The sequence below is a fragment of the Glycine max genome, chromosome 18 (genome assembly GCF_000004515.6).
Source record: "Glycine max cultivar Williams 82 chromosome 18, Glycine_max_v4.0, whole genome shotgun sequence".
Taxonomy (NCBI): Eukaryota; Viridiplantae; Streptophyta; class Magnoliopsida; order Fabales; family Fabaceae; genus Glycine; species Glycine max.
The window spans coordinates 52,752,945-52,775,026 of NC_038254.2; the positions used below are offsets into that span (position 1 = coordinate 52,752,945).

General features: G+C 29.9%; 2 protein-coding genes and 1 long non-coding RNA gene across 3 annotated transcripts; 2 read left to right on the forward strand and 1 right to left on the reverse strand.

Annotated features, from left to right (window-relative positions):
* Positions 1-1,286: 1,286 nt before the first annotated feature.
* On the forward strand, positions 1,287-2,237 carry LOC121173975 (short-chain dehydrogenase/reductase 2b-like). The gene is made up of 2 exons (XM_041011848.1): positions 1,287-1,378; positions 1,964-2,237. Exons 1-2 carry the CDS (start codon positions 1,287-1,289, stop codon positions 2,235-2,237), a joined length of 366 nt encoding a protein of 121 aa, XP_040867782.1.
* Positions 2,238-3,869: 1,632 nt separating this feature from the next.
* LOC121174039 (uncharacterized) lies at positions 3,870-4,495 on the reverse strand. Its single transcript, XR_005889730.1, has 2 exons — positions 4,450-4,495; positions 3,870-4,232 (listed from the first exon to the last, which is right to left on the reverse strand). It is a non-coding gene; the product is annotated as an uncharacterized lncRNA (long non-coding RNA).
* A 7,339-nt stretch (positions 4,496-11,834) lies between these two features.
* Positions 11,835-14,932, forward strand: LOC100789656 (U-box domain-containing protein 15). The gene is made up of 4 exons (XM_003551622.4): positions 11,835-12,157; positions 12,641-12,757; positions 12,957-13,382; positions 13,880-14,932. Exons 1-4 carry the CDS (start codon positions 11,846-11,848, stop codon positions 14,930-14,932), a joined length of 1,908 nt encoding a protein of 635 aa, XP_003551670.2. The 5' UTR covers positions 11,835-11,845.
* The last annotated feature ends 7,150 nt before the right edge of the window (positions 14,933-22,082 follow it).

A 22,082-nucleotide genomic window follows, 5' to 3' on the forward strand; every position in this document is an offset into this window, starting at 1 on the left:
AAAACATAATTTGTTATATAAAATGAAAGATATAAATGTAAAATATAATTATACAACATCAACATACTTGTCATGATATCAAACGTACTTGTAATTTGACATCAAGGCATAAAAGATAAGATGTAATCCTCTTTCTCATCTAATGGAAGAGCTTTTATAATCGCAAACTTAATGGGATTTTCTGTCAACCAATCAATTGCTCTATGTCTAAGTGCACCATTAAAATTAGGTATATTATCTAGCTCACTCACCACTTCTTGAGCTTCTTTTATCTCCATCTTTTTTTGTTCTCCATCTTCTTAGTCACTTCAACAAATTCTTTCAATGACTCGGCTACTTCTTTCATTGAGGAAATCATCCCTTCTTTCTCTTCACTCTTACTTGGACGAATGTTTTTTCTCATGGCAGAACTTGATCCCTCTAAGTCAAAACTCACACTATGAATTGCTTCCTCTTCATTTGTTTCTTTGCTCATGATATCATCTGCATCTAATGCATTTTCTGCTCCGAGTCCAGTAGCTCTATCCTTTACACATAGGTCAACAATATCATCCCAATTAGGAATGACTTTGAATCGATTGAGGAAACTATGCCTTTCTAATTCCAAATTTTGGACAGGTTTCTTAACAAAGTACTTGTCATGATACCAAGTCAGTGCACCCAAAAGCATAGTGACAACACTAACAATAATAAAAAATACTTGTTCAAGTTCTTCTTCCTCCTCTTCATCTCTTCTACGTTTTCTTGAAACAGCCGAAGCATCAACTATACTACTTTCCATTTCTTGACTATCCACACTATATAACTAAAAGAAAAGTAATATAATAACAAAGGATGTTATTAACTTTAATAAACTATTCACAAAAGCTCTATGACAAAGAAAGAAAAAAAAGAAAATAACAAATAGTATATATAATGCATAAAATTATGAGTAAAGTTTTCTTTCCCTTACCTATGAGGCACAACTGAATTTGTATTGAAATCCTAGTGCAACAACAAGTTTATTATACATTAAAAAATCCTAGTGTTGACAAGTTTATTATACATTAACTTTTTTTTATACTTCCTTTAGTTAATCAAGAATTCTTAGGTAACTAATCATAATTTTGTTTCGAAAATGAATGAGATAAAGCCCAAAAGAAGCATGATCATAGCCAAATAAAAAATAATCTAGTCTTGCAATAAGTGCTTTAGCCAAGTGTATGGACCAGCAGTTGAATTGCTTGTGGGAGATTCCTATTTTTTTTTAGCTTCATCGGTGCTAAATCCACACAGAGATAGACAAGATGGGGCACAAAGAAAAATCAAAGGACCTAAAAGAAAAGAGATTGCAACAGATTTCTCTTTTGAGAACCATTCCTTATTCTGATCACCAGAGGTTTGATGTCCAAGCTATCTACCATGTCTCATAGTCCTATGGTTATATTGATTTTTTTTTATTGTGCAATTAGACTTTAATTAAGGTTATAACTGTAGGAAATGCAATTTCTGCCGGGAATTCAAGATTTTTACAATTGTAATTGCAGCTACATTTATCCAAATTTCATGCAATATCAAGATTACAATAAAATTCAATTTCAATCACAACTTTAATTTAAAACCTTGAATTTAATATAATTTTGCTTTCTCATCATCATGAGCTTGTGATTGTTAAAAGTGTCAAACTATAGGGAAATTATTAAGTGGTGAAGGGTCAAGGTATCAACTAGTTTTCATATGACATATAATTAAGTATTGTTAACTTTTTTATAAATTAAATTTTTTTGAATATGTATCACGAAGAAATTGACTAAGACCATAGACACATAATGATCTAAAACTTCCTAATAATTTTTCCTAGCTATGTAGATCAAAATTTAGGTTGCTTAGAACCTTTAATCAATCATCTTCATATGTCATTTGGACATAAGATTCACATAATATATTTACTCTGTTATTATTTTGTGTAATTGGGTATGCATAGGTGGTGGTCCAAGGAAACTGTTGCTGTGGTTACAGGTGGAAACAGAGGAATTGGGTTTGAGATATGTAGGCAACTTGCTGGTCATGGAGTGACTGTTGTACTGACTTCAAGAGATGAAAGTGTTGGTGTTGAATCAGCTAAGGTCTTGCAAGAAGGTGGCTTCACGGAGGTGGCTTGTCATCAACTTGACATATTGGATCCTTCATCCATCAACCAATTTGCTGAATGGTTGAAAGAAAATTATGGTGGTTTAGACATTCTGGTCAGTTTCTAAAACGTAATTACTTCCTTACAATCTTACTGCACTTGAATTAGTGGCCTATCCTATAGTTTTGTCCATTTTTTTTATTACCGTTGTGGACTAGCTTATTTTCTCAACATCCACTGCAAAAGCTTATAAGTATTTTTAAGATATTGGTTAAAGAATTTAAAAAAAATATTTAATTTTGACCAAACAAAACAAAGTTCCATGTCAATTGGCCATTTCTAAAAGCAAAGTTCCAAGTACTTATGATTTGGATGTTGCTACTTGGCTACTTGGCTTCCATGAACCCTTTGGATGTAATTCAAACAAGGGACGGAGGTTACTTGGCTTCCATGAACCCTTTGGATGTTGCTATGGCTAGAAAAGAAGCTCCAAAGCTAGCTATGCAGATGTCAAGGCCTTTTGTGTTGGCATCATACCAATCCTTGACAGGGTTCAAGTTGTATTTATAAAGTTTTTCTCCATAGTAGGATTATAAAACTAATCTCAGTTAAGGGTTTAATTGTATTTATAAAGGTTTTCATCCTTTTCTACAAAGATACTATGTTTTACAAAAATCGAATCCTAATTTTTTCTCATAACATCATCTTGGATAAAAAATTTGACTTTTATTTAGTCATTTTATTTTCTAAGTTGGTAATTGTCCCCACTCCCAAACCTCTCTTCTATATAGGAAAAAAAATGTACTCTAGGGCTGCACAATCCTAAATCCTTTCTCATAGCAAACGAAAAAAATGTTGGTTTCGAGGCCCCTGAATCTAAACCCATTCAGGGATTGCAGGCATCAAATTGTCGAGACTCGATCACTTCCACCGAATCTCAGGGCCTGGAACCAGCCACCAACAAAACTTACAATTAACAACCACACACAGTTTATTAAGGACATGCGTCATAACTACAAACATAACTATGCCACACGCCATCAACCTTTAACCTTCTAGAAATCAAAGGATCCAAGAATCCTAGAAACCGGAAGAAAAGTGTCTGCTTATTGGGATAAAAGGGATCTACAAATGCAAATTGGTTGTTGTATAGATTCTTATGAAAAGATTGCAGCAAGTGATTCCAGCATCAATAGTTTCTTACTTTCTTCTATGTCCCTCCCTTTTCTACACCGAGCTAAGCAAATCAAAAGTTCCTCTAACTAACTTCCACTACCCCTCCACAAAACAGACACAAAACATCAGGCCTTATCTGGTTTGGGCCTTCAAGAATACATCTTGAAGGGCCTATCCCACTTTGTGACTAATTTCCTATCACATTGCAGTCATTATGACAACAGTCTACAAAGGATTAACTACAGTGAAAACCTCTGTTATTTGAAGAATTAAAACTAGTGTTGTGACACCTCAATATTTAAATTCAGCTGGCTTTCTCGTTAATTATAAAACTGGTACAATAGATTTTCATCGGATGAGTGCTAACCAATATTATCAGACAAGGAAGCAATGTATAAATTAGTGATCAATATTTGTTTATTGAACACACTTCGCACAAAAACAAGAGAAAACCTCAATACAATGAAAACATATAATAACATAAAAAAGTTTAATCCTAAATGTCTCAATGTCTTGTTTTAACAGCAACTAAATTCTTAAATTGATAAGATTTTCTCACTCTAAAGAAGAACAAGACAAAAACAACAGGAAGATTCAGCTTCAATTCAATTACTAAGTTTCAGACATAGGTATCTCCCTCAGATTTCTACATTAACAAGTGGGTATTATAGATGCAGTCCATCCAAATCCACTAAATCCTTAAATCCACAAGCACTCAATCTTAAGCTTTAACTAGACCTGAATAAATACTTTTAATTGATGATCCAATGGAATTACCAACGAGCACTCAAGTTTCAATCGCGGATTGCTTTTGCACGGCTTCAGGCAACTCATCCACACTTAAACCAAATTATGTCACGAAGGCAATTGGCAGAATCAAACCGAATATTAACATAAACAACTAGTAAATAACATTTAGACAGATCATTCATACGGAATACAGAATCTGCGCACGAACAAGGCACAATAAGAATTAGAAATTCCAGCACAAACTACATAGCATATGAAAATAGACAAGAAATAAATGAACACCGTGATTTCTAGATCTACGCCTTATTACGCTTAGATTGAACAATAAAGATAGAGATAGAAATAATAATTGTAGGAATAATGAAAAAGGAACCATCTATTTGAAAAGTGCATTGGTGGAGGCGAGAACTGACCTTGCTTGTGACCGGCACCTTTTTCGGAATAATGCAGAGGGAGAAATTGTTCCAAGAGAGAGAGAAGAGTGAGAAACTTTGCAAGAATGAAGGAGCGAGAGAGAACCTATCGAAATCCTAACACAATCACCTTCTTTTTCTTCTTCCTTTCCGATGCAATCACCAGAAACCACCGCCGACAGCTGAACAAGTGCGGAGGTTTTCGGGAGAATCTGTGGTGGAGTTATCCTAGGTATCCTACAGCACAACAACATTTCAAATTCTTTCATAAAATGAAAGAATTTGAAATGCTAATATTTAAGTTAACTAAAATCTCTGATCAAAATACTTAAATTTTTTTTTTTCAAATTTTTATTCAAACATCTTATTTATTTAATTGAAAAGTAATTAAAATTCTTTAAAAAATTGAATTACCCTATTAAATTTTTTCATCCAAACATACTCTAAAAGTATTTGGATAAAAAAAATAATAACTAATGCAAAAGACAACTTGAAAAGAATCTTATAAAAAGGATAAAACAAAATTAAAAAAAAAGAATCTTATATTTAGAAACAAAGATAATATATATTTATTTTTTAAAATAATTAGTCTCATGACTTCTGACTTTGAGTATACCTTAGTAAAAAGTCACAACAAGAATAAAGGAATAAAAAAACATTTTTTCCTTTTCAAAATTGCTGGACAAAGTTAAAAATTCTAAAAATATAGAGGATATCTTATTGTGGGCAAGAAATCACAGGGATCAAAACCAAGTTTGATTAGTTTAGGGATAAAAAACACATTTTTTTTCTTTTTAAAATTAGAGTATAAAGTTAAATATTTTAAAAATAGAGAGACCAAGTTGAATAATAATTGACAAAACAATTTATACTTGTACGATATTTAAATAGGTGTTTTTATTTATCTTAAAATCATTTTATATTAAATTAAAACAATATTATTTTAAAAAAGATCCTATCTTTTAATTTATTAGTTTTGGGTCGGTCAGACTCATTTTTACGAGTTCTGAGATGATTTAAATTTTTAAAGTTAATGAATCAATCACCATACCATTTTTTGTTGGTATAATTAGTTGAACTAACTAGGGCAATATGATTTTTAAAACAATGATTAAAATTGAAAATTAATTATAAAAATAAACTTTAATTACCCTAACAAAATCATGACAGACAACAAATTGAATATTTGAAATATAAAAACAAATGATAACAAAAGGAATTAAGGAGTTATCTAATAAGAGAAAATATTAAATAGGTATAAAAGAAAATTCAAATTTACCTAGATAGTAAAAAATAATACATTAATTAGTTGAAAAGTTAATAAATTACTCTTTCAGTTCATTTTTTTTATTTAAATTATTTAATTTCATCTCTCTATTTTAAAAAAACATATTTTCACTCTTTACTACAATAGATTGTGACTCATTATTATAATTTGGATAAATTTATAATGATTGATACACTATTACTATATTTATTTTGGTAAATCGATAGAATGTGACAAGAAAGGGACGTGGCCATATAATAAATGCAAAAATTCAATTTATTAATTATTTTATGACTTGATTTTTATATAACTAATATTTAAAAAATATACATAAAAAATTAAAAATTACACGAGCTTCATGCAAGTTTACCAAAACTCGATAACATTGAACGACCGTGTGAATGAGTTTTGTAAATTTATCATGTCTTTCAAACCAAATGGTTCCTATCTTTTGTAGTTGTCTTATTCATATGTAAATATTTATATGAATGTAAATTGATTTTAGAGATTTATATTCAATATCCAACTACAAAATGTGAGTAAAAAATACATATTCCAAATTTGAGAGAATATCATTGCTTTTTTATCCTCTTTAATGTCTCTATTTATATCATTTCTCTATTTTAATCCATCGAAAGATATGATAATCATTTGTCGAAATATGTTTTGTAACAATCTTGTTCTTTGGCCTAGACATCACTTGAGAAATATGGACGAAAAACTTCGAGTAAGAGAAAATCAGAAACCCTTTTATGAAAGGATACTTCCTGGTCGACAATTGCCGAGATCAATTATTATTACAATGCATCATAAATATATATTTTAAATATTTAAATTATGTCATCATTAAAAGTAATAATAAGTATTTTTAATAAATTCATAACTAATAAATATTTACAATATACAATTTGTATTTTAATTGAAAAAAATGTCAACCAAACATTTTGTTTACAATCTATTTTTAATTGCTTACCCTAAACTTCAATTGAGAGTCATTTTCAATATATATTAATTTATTAGTTGAGATGCATTAAAATAAAATCATTTTAGTATTATTTTAACTAAAATAATGCTAACTTTTAAATTAGCGGCAACAAATTAGTTATATTAATGTATATGTTTAGTTATCTATTATATTTATCTATTTAAATAAAATTATGAAATTAATGTAACTATATCTTAACTTGTGAATTTTATATCAAATTCAATTCTTAAATTTTATAATACAACAAATAATAACAATTAAAAAAAATCTTATTCCATTAAATAAAATGACCTATATAGATCACACAATACTATTTGGCTAAGTTGAAAACCTTTTTTTTTTTTTAATTTATAATGTTTATAATTATAATTAATTATATAATAAAAGCTAAGATTCTCTAACTAAAATTTGATTGTTTTAATTTTATAATAGTTGGAATTATAATTAATTATATGATAAAAGATAACTCTAACCAAAATTATTAATTATAGTGATAACATAATGTAAATATTAAAAATATAAATTTAAAATATATATGGAGACTAAATAGAAGATTAAAAATATGTATTTATTATGGTGTAATTTTGTTAATTTTTAATTTTTGTCAAACCAAAATTAATGTAATGTAATTTTTATTAAAATTTATTTTTCAAAAAAATTAATTAAGCTTCAAGAGTATATCAATTTTTTTGGTATATTTATGATTTGAAAGAAAAAAGTACAAATTAATTATATTTGAAAGCAAAATATTAAAATATAAATTTAGAAACATGTAAATTAAGATGTAGTACCCAAATAAAATAATCTATTGGAGTAAAAAGTTACTAAAATTTTTATAAACTGATATGACACTTGAGGACAAAAAGAAAACTACTAAAAATTATACATTTAACATTGCCAAGTTAACATCGATTTTTAGAAAAAATCGATATTAACACAAACGGTGTGACATACTTATAATTAAGATCAATTTATTGACATCGATTTTTGTAAAAACCGATGTTAACATGTAATTGTTAACATCAGTTTTTTTAAAAAAAACAATATTAACACAAATGTGGCTTCAAAATCGAAGCAGCACACCTTTCATTAATTACATAGTGGTTTCAAAATCAAAGCATCATGTCTCCCTATAAAAAACGTTACAACCGGTTGTCTTAAAAAAATCTGAACCGTTTCATTTTTAATTATTAAATCGGATGGACGCAATTCATTATTTGATCATTTCGAAACTTGCGTTGGGTGCGAAAGTAGTTTCACTTTTGCACCCTAATCTTCGTCTTGTGGAAGATATAAAGTTCCACGCCTGCCTTAAAATTTAAGAATACTTGTTAAGTGAACACTGTATCGTGTACGCACTACTACTTGTGACTCATGCTTCATGGGTCTCACACTCCTTGGTCACTCTCACCACTCCAGTTCCGTACACGTTGAAAAATATATTACTTGTGACAGTTTAAAGTTTTGAAATATGTAATAAATATAATAAAAAAATATAATTAATTTGTTAAATTTGAAATAATACATGCATGAAAGTTTCTAATATATTATTTATTTATTTAATTAATAACTCATTTATTCTTTTCGAGTTACACGTCTAGTGCTTGTACAATACATGGAAGGAAAGTGCTATAGCTCATGTTCAAAATAACTTGAATTTATAGGTTATTTCTTGTACTCTTGCATATTGAAGTATTATAAAGTTTTGTATATGAATTATTTAACAGGTTGAGAATATAAACTCTTAAATGGTGTATTATCTCTAGCTATATAGGTGATCTATGGTGATAGGTAGGGATGAAAATAAATCAGACCATTTGATAAGAGCCTACATCCTGAACTACATTTGATTCGTTATCACAAATTAGACACCCAATAGTCAAATCACTATTCGCACAACAACCTTCCCAGATTCTCTCCTCTAGAGTTGCTGCTTGTTCTTATTTACGTTAAGATTCTTTCTTTTAGGGGCAACCTAGAAAAGGCCTTGTGGAGTGCTTTGGGTCTGGTGGGTTTGATGCAAATGAGTTTGGGTGACGACGACGAGAACAAAAAGTAGATGATGTCAGGATGTGTTGGAAAATGGACAAATTATGTAATCTATAATACAAATATATTATTGATTGGTCAATCCATAATGCATTTTTTTTATTATAGATTGCTCAATCCGTAAAAAAAATACATTATAGATTGACTAATTCATGTTGCAAATATATTAGAGATTGACTTATATGTAATTTTTTATTATTATGGATTGAGAAATCTTTAATAAAAAAATGTATTACAGATTGATCAATTTGTAACTATATCACAGAGGTAATGTGGTGAAGTTGAGTGTGAATTTGGTGTGTATGGGGCTTGCGCATGTGGACACAAATCTAGATAGTGTGATTGATGGTGTCATGGTTGTGGTTCCTCCCTAACAAGAGCACTTAACAATTTTAACTAAATTCATTGTCTATTTTGTTTGTTTTGTAGATTTATTGGTGTTTTGGTTGTTTGCATGGTTCTAATTTTGGTTGTTTTTGACAACATAGGCCTCACTATTGTTTGTTTGCATGGTTTTGGTTCCTCATTATTGTTTGAAAAAATGTACTTAATGTCATGCTTATATTGTAAATGGAGTTTAGAAACGATGGATGAATATCAACAGAACTGGAAGGAAATGTTTAACACAATGAAGAAGATTAACAAAAAAGTTGAGAAAATGTTCAACCCTGTTCATGTTATGGATCAGGTTAGAAATTTCAACATTATTCTCAAATAAACATGACATTATATAACACTTTTGCTTATATTATTTTGCTTGTTAAATGTAGCCTTTCAGTGAAGTCAGTAGGTCATTTGTTGTAAGATGAAAGGATGAACTAGAACCTACTTAGCATATGCTACACTCTAGTGGCAACATGCACTCTGTCACATATAACCAAGATCTAATGAGTTCAACTCAACTTACTGGATGGATAAAACTTAGAGCGTTCTATGGGCTCACTAGAACTCATCTAGTGACCTTAACCCATTATGGATAGAGTGTTTCCTCCTCACTTTCAAAAGCATCTCTGAACCAAAAGCTTACCCTAAATGACACTCCTTGTACCACTAAGTTTCTAACTCAATCACTTTTAAAGTCCTCATGAATGAGTACAAAGTGACTTGCATCATTTTGGTGAGTAATTAAACACTCATTTGTATGTCAAATTTTAAAATCATATAGATATCTAACATAAATTTTATGTTAATTTCAAGATGTGTCAAGTACCATGTATTCATTTATAAAAGATGCAAGATTCATCCATCTGAGCTTGGAAAGAACTACGAAATGTAGAATAGTTTATAATCATCATAGGAAGACTGCAAAAATTGAAAATAAATGGAGGGATTTTGCATAATCACATACTTTACTTCCAAAATCTCAAATTATATTTGAGTTCCCAGATGTAACTTCTAACTTTATTTTATTTTGAATTTATTTATAATTAAAGTGTGTTACTACTCTAATATTATCAATTTATAAATTTTTTTTATAAGCTATTTTGTAAGAAATATTGGAGCATGTTGAACACATTTATGGTATATTAAATGTTTATAACTACTCTTGGTGCATGATATATTGATATATTTTGTTTATAACTTTTTGTGCATGACTACTTTTATGTGTTTTTTTACAATTTTGAATGATAAAGTGTGATATGAATTAATTACAGGTTGATAATTAAAAAAACAAATAGAATATTTAAAAAAACCCATAAAACAATAGTGATTTTTTTATAAAAAAAACGATGTTATTTTGAGCAAAAAACAAGAAAAACTTATGTTGTTATTTACTGACAACATCGATTTTCTGAGAAGAAAACAACATTAATTTTTAAACAACAACCGATATTAATATTAATAATTTCAACATTAATTAATAACTTATGTTAAAAGTCCTTAATAACCTATTTAGAAAACCTATTTTCTAATAATGTATGGACATTTGAGTTACTATAAACGAAGATCCCTCACATAACATAAATATTTAGAGGGAAAATTACAACAAAGTAAAAGTTCAATAGACTTGGTGACGGCCATAAATGTCAGGTCAATACCCATATTGCATAAATGTAGGCTATGTATTGTCTACAACATCAAATAAGGTAAGTTGGATTGGATTTTGGCTGAAATACTCACGGAATAAACAAAGTTAAGAAATTGAATTCTTTAATTTCATGATGTGATCCAACATTAGAAATTGTATGATCAATAAAGCTCGTGCATTAGTTTGACCAAGATCAGATTCTTTTACAATATTAAGTTTTTAAGTTTGCAAATAAAAGTCTTTGAACGATTTACATTTGCATCATGATTTACAATTAATCAATCACACGTGTAATAGTTATTATTTTAAGTTTAGTAATATTTCAATCTCCCAATTAGTTAACCAAGTCAAATTCCAACAACTCATCTTAAAATTAATATATCAAACAATCGCCTCGTCAATTTCATTTTTTTAATGGTTTAAATTTTTATTTTAATTATTTATAAAAATGTTAATAGATTATTTTCTTTTTACAAATTTCCCTTAATAAATATTAATCATATATGATTAATTTAATTCTAATATATTTTAATTTATTATACTCAATTAATTAATTTTTAACTTAAATTAATCAATGAAATTATTTAAGTTTAATTGATATTTTTTCAATAATTATTTACATAAATTATCATCAGATTAATTACCCGCCAAGCACATGTTCCTGTTTATATATATATATATATATATATATATATATATATATATATATATATATATATATATATATATATATATATATATATATATATATATATATATATATATATTATAAAAGAAACAAAAATATTTAAATTTGTTTTTTAGCATAATATTTTGCTCACGGGAGACACTAATCTCGAAATATACGGGCAAGCCCCAAAGGCATACAATGTAGGAATGGAACTGACAACCCCATATGATCAACCAATCCCATGAAAACTAATAAACAGTTAGTTACATCATTTGTCAACATGGTTTTCTTAATTCACTTTCGTTGTTTTGGTAACAATATTCTAGCTATTAGGCAGCGACGGGCGTGCATGGCGTAGCATAGGTACGTGAGGCTGAGGCAGAGAGAGAGAAGGAGATGACGACGATGGAGGAAGAGAGAGACGTGTCATCGGATGAGTTATCAGAGGAGAAATATGACCCAGTGGAGGAGATCCAAAGAGTCATCCAATCCATAGTTCAATTCGGCGAGTACCGGAGGACACAGAGGAAGGAGAGCCACAACCTCGTGCGCCGTTTCAAGCTCATGTTGCCTCTCTGGGAAGAGCTTCGTGACCTCCCACAACCCTTCCCAGAAATCGGCGTCACTTGGTTATCCAAAGTCAAGGATGTGCTTTTGTTCGCCAAGGATTTGTTGAAACTATGTAGCCAAGGAAGCAAGATCCACCTCGTAAAATTTCTTTCACGTTTTTTTATTAGATGAGAAATAAAGATTATACATATTTCAATTGTAATGTTTTTTGACTTCTCATAATGCAATTAGAATTGTGGGCACATTAGTTGTATTTGTTTCTATGTGATTTTCGTAATATCAAAGATTGCGACGAAAAAGTGAGATAATGATTTAAAACCTTGATATGAAATGAGATTATTTTTGAGTTATGTTATTTGCCTTAATTTAAGTATGTTTGTCGTAAGAGTTATTAATATTTTACCTTTTGGCGACAAGTTGTCCTTGGCATAATTTAAGAATTTTTTTTATACATGGCATAATTTAAGAATGTTTATGCTTGTGCTGTTTTTCTTCATGGCTAAAATGGGTTGATGGGTGTTGAAGATGTAAAACTAATGTTGAGCGTTCATATATTTACAAGAGTTGGATTCTAGGAGTTTTGGCAAATGGGGTATTTATTCTTTTTTTTTTTTTTTTCAGGCTTTGGAAACCGAGGTAGTTATGATCACGTTTCAGAAAGTGTATGACAAATTAAGCCAAGCGTTTGGTGATGTGCCTTGTGATGAAATGGGTATCTCAGATGAAGTCAAGGAACAAGTATGAAACGTGATTTTTTTCTTCATTTTTGGAAATGAATTCTAAGGTTTATATATTTATGAAAGTATTTATGTGATCTCGTGAGTTTTGTTTATATGCTGTTGAATAATTCTTTCTTTCTAATTGCGAATGATATAGATAAAAGAAATGTGTTTTTGTGTAAATACATCTTGAGGTAATCTTATATTGTGTGCTTCAGCTTGAGCTAATGCACGTGCAACTCAAGCGAGCCAGGAGAAGAACTGATACACAGGACATAGAACTTGCAATGGATATGATGGTTGTGTTTTCTGATAATGATGACAGAAATGCTGATAGTGCTATCATTGAGAGGCTGGCTAAAAAGCTGGAGCTTCATAGTGTTGAGGATCTCAATATAGAAACATTGGCTATTAGGAACCTTGCTGCAGAAAGAAAAGGGCAACAGGCTGAGAGCACTCAGAAAATAATTTACCTTCTTAACAAATTCAAACGAATTGCAGGCATGGAAGAAACCGGCATCCTTGATGATCCTGCCGCACCCAAGATGCTTGAGAGGTGCACCTCTTTGGTCATCCCTCATGAGTTTCTCTGCCCAATTACACTAGAAATCATGACAGATCCTGTCATTGTAACAAGTGGACAGGTACTCATGTAGTTCTTGAATGGATTTTCTTTGGCTACCTATTATTAGCTGAACTTTATTTAAAATCACAAAATTGTCTCTCTCACTTCTTATTTTATGAGTCTCATTCTTAATTTTATATTTTTAATAAATTTTAGTTAATAGAAGAGAGTATGTTAAAAAGAGTGTGTTAAATAATATTAACACTCTTCTCGAGAGGAATCAAACAATTATGGCACATCATTATAGATATTGCTAGTAGAGCTACTTAAGGCTTGAACAATCCTCATCTCACAAGCCAACTTTCTCGGTTGAGTTAGACTAAACCCAGACTTAAGAACATTAATGTTTGAAAATATATTACTTCAAAATAAACTTAAACCAAACATGCACTTAGTTGAAAGGCATCATGCATGTTGTTTTAACAGCTAATGTTTGGTAGATGGAGTTCAATGAAGAAATCTGATGCCTTTTTTCTATATATGACTGACAAAATTGTTTTCTTGTGATTATCGTAGACATATGAAAGGGAAAGCATAAAGAAGTGGTTCCAATCCAACCATAACACATGCCCAAAGACCAGGCAACCTTTGGAACACTTGTCATTGGCACCAAACCGTGCCTTGAAAAGCTTGATTGAAGAATGGTGTGAGAACAACAACTTCAAACTTCCTAAAAAATACAATTCTTCAGGTCCAGAAAGCTGTCCTATAGACAGCAAAGAGGAAATTCCAGCTTTGGTTGAGAGCCTGTCATCTATTCATTTAGAAGAGCAGAGAAAAGCAGTGGAGAAGATACGTATGCTATCAAAGGAAAATCCTGAGAACAGAGTTTTGGTTGCTGAACATGGAGGAATACCACCTCTAGTGCAACTTTTGTCCTATCCAGATTCAAAAATACAAGAACATGCAGTAACAGCACTTTTGAATTTATCAATTGATGAGGGTAACAAGAGTCTTATATCCACAGAAGGTGCCATTCCAGCTATCATAGAAGTTTTGGAGAATGGTAGTTGTGTGGCTAAGGAGAACTCAGCCGCAGCTTTATTCAGCTTGTCAATGCTTGATGAGATTAAAGAGATTGTTGGTCAATCAAATGGGTACCCGCCTTTGGTGGATTTGTTGAGGAATGGAACAATTAGAGGGAAGAAAGATGCTGTGACAGCTCTTTTTAACTTATCTATCAACCATGCAAATAAAGGTAGGGCCATTAGAGCTGGCATTGTGACACCCTTGCTTCAATTGCTCAAGGACAGAAACTTGGGCATGATTGATGAGGCTCTCTCCATTTTGTTACTCCTTGTATCAAATTCAGAAGCAAGACAAGAGATTGGACAACTTAGTTTCATTGAAACCCTTGTTGAGTTCATGAGAGAAGGGAGTCCAAAGAACAAGGAATGTGCAGCATCTGTTCTTCTTGAGTTGTGCTCAAGTAACTCATCCTTTACATTGGCAGCACTTCAGTTTGGAGTGTATGAGTATTTAATGGAGATAAAACAAAATGGAACAAATAGAGCACAGAGGAAAGCAAATGCAATCTTAGATCTCATTAGCAGGAGCGAGCAAATTTAATCTTGCTTTCTCCAATGTAGGGTATAACTGTATTACTTCATAGCAAATTAAACTAATTCTTTCATATATCCTGATGTACAAAGTACAGTGAAAAAGTGTAATTAAACTTCTTTTTCATTATATTAGTTACAATAAATATGTATTTCTTTTTAAAATTTGAAATCCTGATGAAAATATGTTAAAGATTGATTTTTAAATTCATTTTGCAATATAAGTAAATAAGACTACATCAAATATATAACCATCCTTTTCTAGTCTCAAGGCACAATAAAATAGTACAGATTCATGGTATCCCGAAGTTGGGAACAAATATATATATCCAAGATTTAATCTATCAATGCGATCAATTTTAGTTTTAATGATATACTATTCTTTGTTTTACTATCGTACTTATTTTTTAAATAGTTAGTTTGATAAGGTCATAAATTAAAATTGGAGACTAATTTGTTGTCATAATAAAAATTATAATAATAAGAAGTGTTTTCACAAATATTTTTTATCCACAAGTTGGTGAATATGGAACACACTGAAGGGCATTCGATGACAGAGAATATGAGAATTTTTTACAATACTATGAATCAGTTGACAGTTACATATATTAAATTAGATTATGAGTTGCGAGCTTTGTTGTTGTTCAATTCCTTGCTCGATAGCTGGGATTGGGAAGTCCATGTTGTGACACTGACTAATTCAGCTCCAAATGGGAAGTTGTCAATGTCAATGCTAAAAGATAGCATCTTAAATGAAGAAGCCAAAAGGACGGAGTGCTTGAGTATTACTTCTACTCAATCAAAAGCACTTGTTGCAGATTCACAGGGGAGAATGTAATCCAGAAAATTTCAAAAGCATGAAAACTCTAACAGGCATAGTAAGTTAAGAAGCAAGCCAGGGCTAGAAAAGAAGTGAGATGCTATCATTGTGGCAATGGCAACAAGAGACATATCAAAAGACATTGCAGATTGCTCAAGAGAGATAAGTCAGGGGAAAGAAATTAAGGCATGGAGAAGAAAAATGACAAAGACACATCTGTAGTTGCATCTGATAGTGATGTTTACATTATCTATGATGATAACTCTAGAACGTCATGATTTTGATTAGGTTATTGATTATGGAGCCTTATATCATTGTTGGTGATTCTGGCACAATAAAGATGGAAAATGAAAGGATATGCAAATTGTTGGTATAAGAGATGTTTAGCTTGAAACTAGTATTGGGTGCAAACTACAATTGAAGAATGTTAGACATGTCCCTAACATCCGTCTCAACTTGATTTCAGTTAAAGCTTAGGATATCGACGGCTATGACATTTACATTGGTGGTGGCATATTCAAGCTCACCAAAGGGTCACTAGTGGTGATAAAAGAAAGCCTTGGTACTCGATCTCTATAGGATGCCTGAAAAGTTATACAGTGAGGAGGTGAATGCATTTGAAGAAGCATCTACTGATGTATGGCATATGCGCCGTGATCACTTGAGTGAGAAAGGACATAACATCCTTACCAAGCAAATTTCTCTTTCTATAAAAGGTGCCCTTTTAAAGATTTGCACTCATTGTTTTGTAGGGACACAACAAAGTTTCATTTCATAATTCTAGTTCTCATAAGAGATCAAATGTCCTAGATTTGGTTCACACAGATGTTTGCACTATGGATTGTAAATCTCTTGGTGGATCTTCATATTTTGTTACATTTATTGATTATCACTCAAGAAAACCTTGGTCTTTTGCTTTGAAATCATGCAAAGTGTCTTCAAGCCAATGTCTTTAAAATTGGACGGGTGAAAGTACTATTTAAGGTTCAATGAATCGGTTTTATATTTTTTAATATTATATAATATTCTAAGTAATAAAATAATATAATTAAAGAATTAGGATCTAAATAATTATAGTGGTATAAATGATTGAATTATATGTTTTATAAGATAAAAACTAATAATAGTTGAGAAAATAGTTGACACTTATGTGAAATATTTAAGAATGTATTTTATTTATCTTAAAAATATTTTAGATTTTTTTTCTTCAAAAAAGCTAAAAAGAAAACAAATTAAAAACAACTGATTCAATCTTGGTTTATTATGCTGGTTCAACTCTGATTTTATACCGATTTGAGTGGTTTTTGACTAGTTTCTACTAGTTTTGAAGTGTCCAAAATTTTTAGAGCTTTTGGATCGGTCAACTAATCGATTCTTGATTTCCGATTCAATCGATTAAATTGTTCGGTCTGGTTTAAAAAACCATGGGTTAATGTAAACCACTTAACCAAAAAAATCACCCACCCGAAAATAAAGTTGCAATGATTACTCAGATGTTAGGAAAACAATGTTACCCACTCCAAACAAACACTAATTAACTCTATCCTAACAAATAACCAACCCTATTTAAACAAACAATATTTAACTCACCCTTTAGCATCAAACCTTGTCCAAATGTGTTTGTATGTCACATCTTTCCTTGCATATAATTCCTCAATGCTTGTTATAGGGGTACAACTCTCATCTTCATCCTAATAGGTCATAGCTAATATCCTTGCGAACAAGCCATAAAAAAAGGACGAAGAAGTAGGCAAAGATATAGGCCATTTGCATGTTGTACATTGAGAGGTTTTTTGGAATGTCTTCTACATTGGTCTTATCTTTAGCTACCTTAAACAAGACATGTCAAAGAAATGAAATTGTTGTTGGGAAAAAAAATACACCCATATGATTATTACTCAAAAATCACATAATAAAAAACAAGAGATAATGTCATAAATGAAATAAAAAAGAATCACAAATTTATTTAACGTGGTTCGAACTCTCATTTCTATATCCATGATTTTTTCACAATTTTTTAAGACAAACTGAACAAATTTGTAAATTTTTTCTCAACATGATCCCCCTCTCTTATCTAGGATAATGAACCCCCTTTTAGGCCGGATAATTCTTCTTTTCTTAAGAATCTTTATATATAAACCTAACATTATAATCTTAAAAGAGAAAACAAATTTATAATTTTCAGAATACATCTTTAATTTCAAAGAACATCATAGAAATAAGACAAAATCATTTTTAACTCTAAACAATATTATAGAGATTTAAATTTACAAATTTAAATTGTTTCCTAAAAAAAATGAATTCAGCTTCGTAATTATTATCATTTTTTAGAAGCCAAAAATCAATAAACAAATTCATTAAAAACTGGTTCCAGCGGTACCTAACTTTAGAGTAAATAGCAAAAAGATTACAAAGAAGCTATGTAAATGCACATAAGAAAATAAACTTTGCATCAAGGGTTATATTTTATTTATACTATTCAAGAATATAACTAATGTGCTAACAATAAAGTTGACTACTTCCAACATACATTTCATAAAACCATGATCATCCCTCTCCTTTGCTCCCCGACAAAACCGCACCACAAAATTTCACAACCTCATTTATTCAATTGGAATATTAATAACTGTATTCCCCACATTTGCAATAATGTGTCCTACTCCTTAACATCTCATTAAAACTATCAAATAAGTTTGTTACTTTGTTGTTGTGACTTTAAAATAAGTCACAAAGGTGTATTATATATAAATTATGGAATATCATGTGGATTACATAGCCATATCAACTAATTAAATTTGTTTTTTTTTATGTTTACAATTCAAACTTAAGAACCTTACAACAAATTTTATATTTTTATTTTGTTTTTAATTAAATATTTTTTTAAAAGACCACTTTTCACTACTTTTTGAATAAATAAAACAATAATTTTGATGTGTTTTTCATATTCATTGTCGTGCAAAATCTTGACTCCATGTACAAAATTATCAGTTGCATAAAAATTCATCATCACGGCCATGATTTTTCATCTTTATCTTGTTTTGAGTCCTTCATCCTTGAAACATTCTTGATCAACCCACCTTGTGTTTTTTGTTTCTCCTCCCATAAGAGATAGCTAAACATCTATTTAATGATTAGATTGAATATCATATTTTTACTCAATTTAATGTCAAGTTGACACAAAATATATGTAAAATTAGATTCTTGATTTTATAGTAATTTATTTTCATCTCAATCAATTATATGTGTTATATTGATGAGGCTATTATAATAGTATAAATGTATAACTTGAAAAAAGGGGTACACATTGTTATTAACAAATGAAGTAATATAAGTATATATTTTTATTTATTTTGGTAACGGAAAATAAAGGGATAAGAGTATTATTTTAGTATTATTATAATATACTGCAAATAATGATAGATAAAAATCGTGATATTTATATTACATATTTGTATTATAATAAATAAGATTCATTTAGTCATAATATTAATTTATCTAAAATACTATTAATTTTATTTTCGTCCGTATGAATTAACTCAAGAGTTTATAACAACTCACATCCTATTCAACCAACCAACTAGACTCTAATGGTAAAATAGATTATTTTATCAAACAAACATATTTTTAAAACAAAATAAAAATTAAAATTGCAATTGTAGTCGTGCTCCTGTTATTGTTTAACATTTCTCCCTACAATCATATTTTATTATACTTTGTAATTATAATATACTCATATTCTTTTAATTATATTTTATAATATTAACTTAAAGATTAACAAAGTATATAGGAATAAAAATAAAATATGGGTGAGTTTATTTAAATTTATTTTTTAAAAAAAGTATTATTTATAATTAAATAATTTTTTTCTATTTTTATGTTTTATAATCTAAAATAGGTATTTTGGGTCAATTTGACCAATACTAAATACATACTTGATATGCACGTGTTAAAAATTACTCATTTTAATAAATATTTTGTTGACCAATCTATCATGATAATTAGTTTTAATTTTTAATCTATTTTTATAAAAAAAAAAACCTTAAAATACCTCATAGTTCTTCCAATGACAACAATGTCAAACACCTTATCATCATCCATTGGTAACATCATCTTTCTCTCTCTCTCTCTTGAATGATGTAATACTGTGTAATATATTACGGTGAAAAGAAAATCAACGATTGTCCTTTGCTGCTTGCTTTCTTGTCTGTTTTATAATTAAAGAATATCAAGAATAATAAAGTATGATTCAATATTATAATTGAACACTTTTGATCAACAAAATAATATTAATAATTTATTATAAGCGAAAGCATCTTCCAAGTTTATATGTAGGTATAAATCATTTATATATTTTTGACTAATTTGACTACTTTGTGAATAAATAAAATATTGATTTTGATTTTGATGTGTTTTTCATATTCAAATATATTAATACGACCATGATGAAAGTTTGGAGTCAAATCAACGCTCAATCTTGAAGAACACAATATGGTTATGATGAAATTCATTGGCACACAAAATCTTAACTCCATAGACAAAATTGCAATTCATCAAAACCATAGATTTTCAGTTTTAGCATATTTTGAGTCCTTTTTTCTTAAAATACTTCAACTGTCTATCACAAACTAATTGAAATATGAGTTACGTCAGTAAAATATACCGTGAATGTATGAAACTAGCCTAGAATAACATATAGAAAGATGACCAAATCCTGGTTTATACATTTTACTAGATTTCTTCACAAAACATTTTTTTTTGGAAAAGCTAATAGGAAACTTTTATTAACAAAATGAGTCAAGCACAACAAATGTCTTATATTAGTACACATCTTCATAGAACTTATTCAAATATGATAATGAAAAATAACTACAATAAAAATTTATTAGGGATTATTTAATTCCACGTGCCTTAATTTTTTTTAAAAAAATGCTCAATTTTACACATATAATAACCGAATAGGACAATCTCACCATAGTCGTTGATTGTCAGTTAAATACATCCTACGATTTATATTCCGCATGCACGTTGAGAATCCAAACTTGGGGAGCACATGGTGCATCCTTTGTCCAAACTCATGTATGCACTATGAGTGGTTAAATGGATCTAGGTCTATGTACTGGCCCACAAAGTTCGTGGTTTGTGCGGGTAATAGATTAACTTTTTTAAATAATCAATAATTATGTCATATTTTTGGACCCGTCTCGCTTAACCCGCAGACTATGCGGATTTAATCCGTGAAGTCTGCGGGTTGCCCGCATTATAATTTTATTGCTTCAAATATGGAATCATTTGTTGTTGGAGATGTTTAAGTTTCATATTTTAGATTTATTGCTTAAATTTTTTTGTTAAGACATTATTTATTTTATTGATGTAATTGACTAATTGTTAAGATTTTATTTACATTTATATTGAATTTAATTTGATTGTGTTGTATTTTTATTGAAATTGAAATTCTTTTAAAATTAAGCTCGTGGATCGATCCGTTTGACCCACAAGGTCCGCGTGACGAGGATGAACCAATTTATTTAGTCCGTGTATGAATGTGGATGAACTGCCCCAGTCCACAACCAATGTAAACTTATGCGGACGGGTCTTAAACAAAACGAGTCGATCTGCTTATCCACCCCTAATACGCATCGTGTATATATACCTATAAGGGTCGCACACACAAAACACAACTGCTTTTTACAAAGATATGACTGCGTCTGTTTTTTAGTCTTGGAATTTGCATCTCTACTTACCTATATATGTCACAAATTATTAAAACATTTGGTAAGAGTCAGAATGAATTTTCTTTTAAAAGAGTAAATTAAGTAATGCACCCTCAACAACGGGTACAAAGAACATTAGGGACATGAAAATTTTGTTTAGGATTTATATGATGGTGCTTGAAAGAATAAGCTAGTACATTATTAATATTAATTAATTAATTCCATTCCAACACATATAAAAACACAATGGCTAGGAAAGTAGTACTGCATATATAAATAAATCGTAAGGGCCCTAACCATGAAGATGCATGTTTGCAAGTTCCCATCGTTAGACAAAGCACATGTGGACAAAACAGAAGTATCAGAGTGGGCACTGAGCATGACATACATGCAAATAGTGAAGTAAGTGCTAGCAAGTTAAGTACATAGCAAGGGAATTTTCGACATAAATGAGGTAATTAATGGGAGGAGTTGATATTGTTGCATGTTGTAGGACACATATCCCGTGACATTAAAGGTCTAGTTGTGTCTTGTGTTGTGTTGGCACGAGTATCAACAGCATACATCAAGAGATCGAGAATTTTTTCTCTCTTTTTTATTAATTTTGGTAGTTTTAATTTAATTGATAA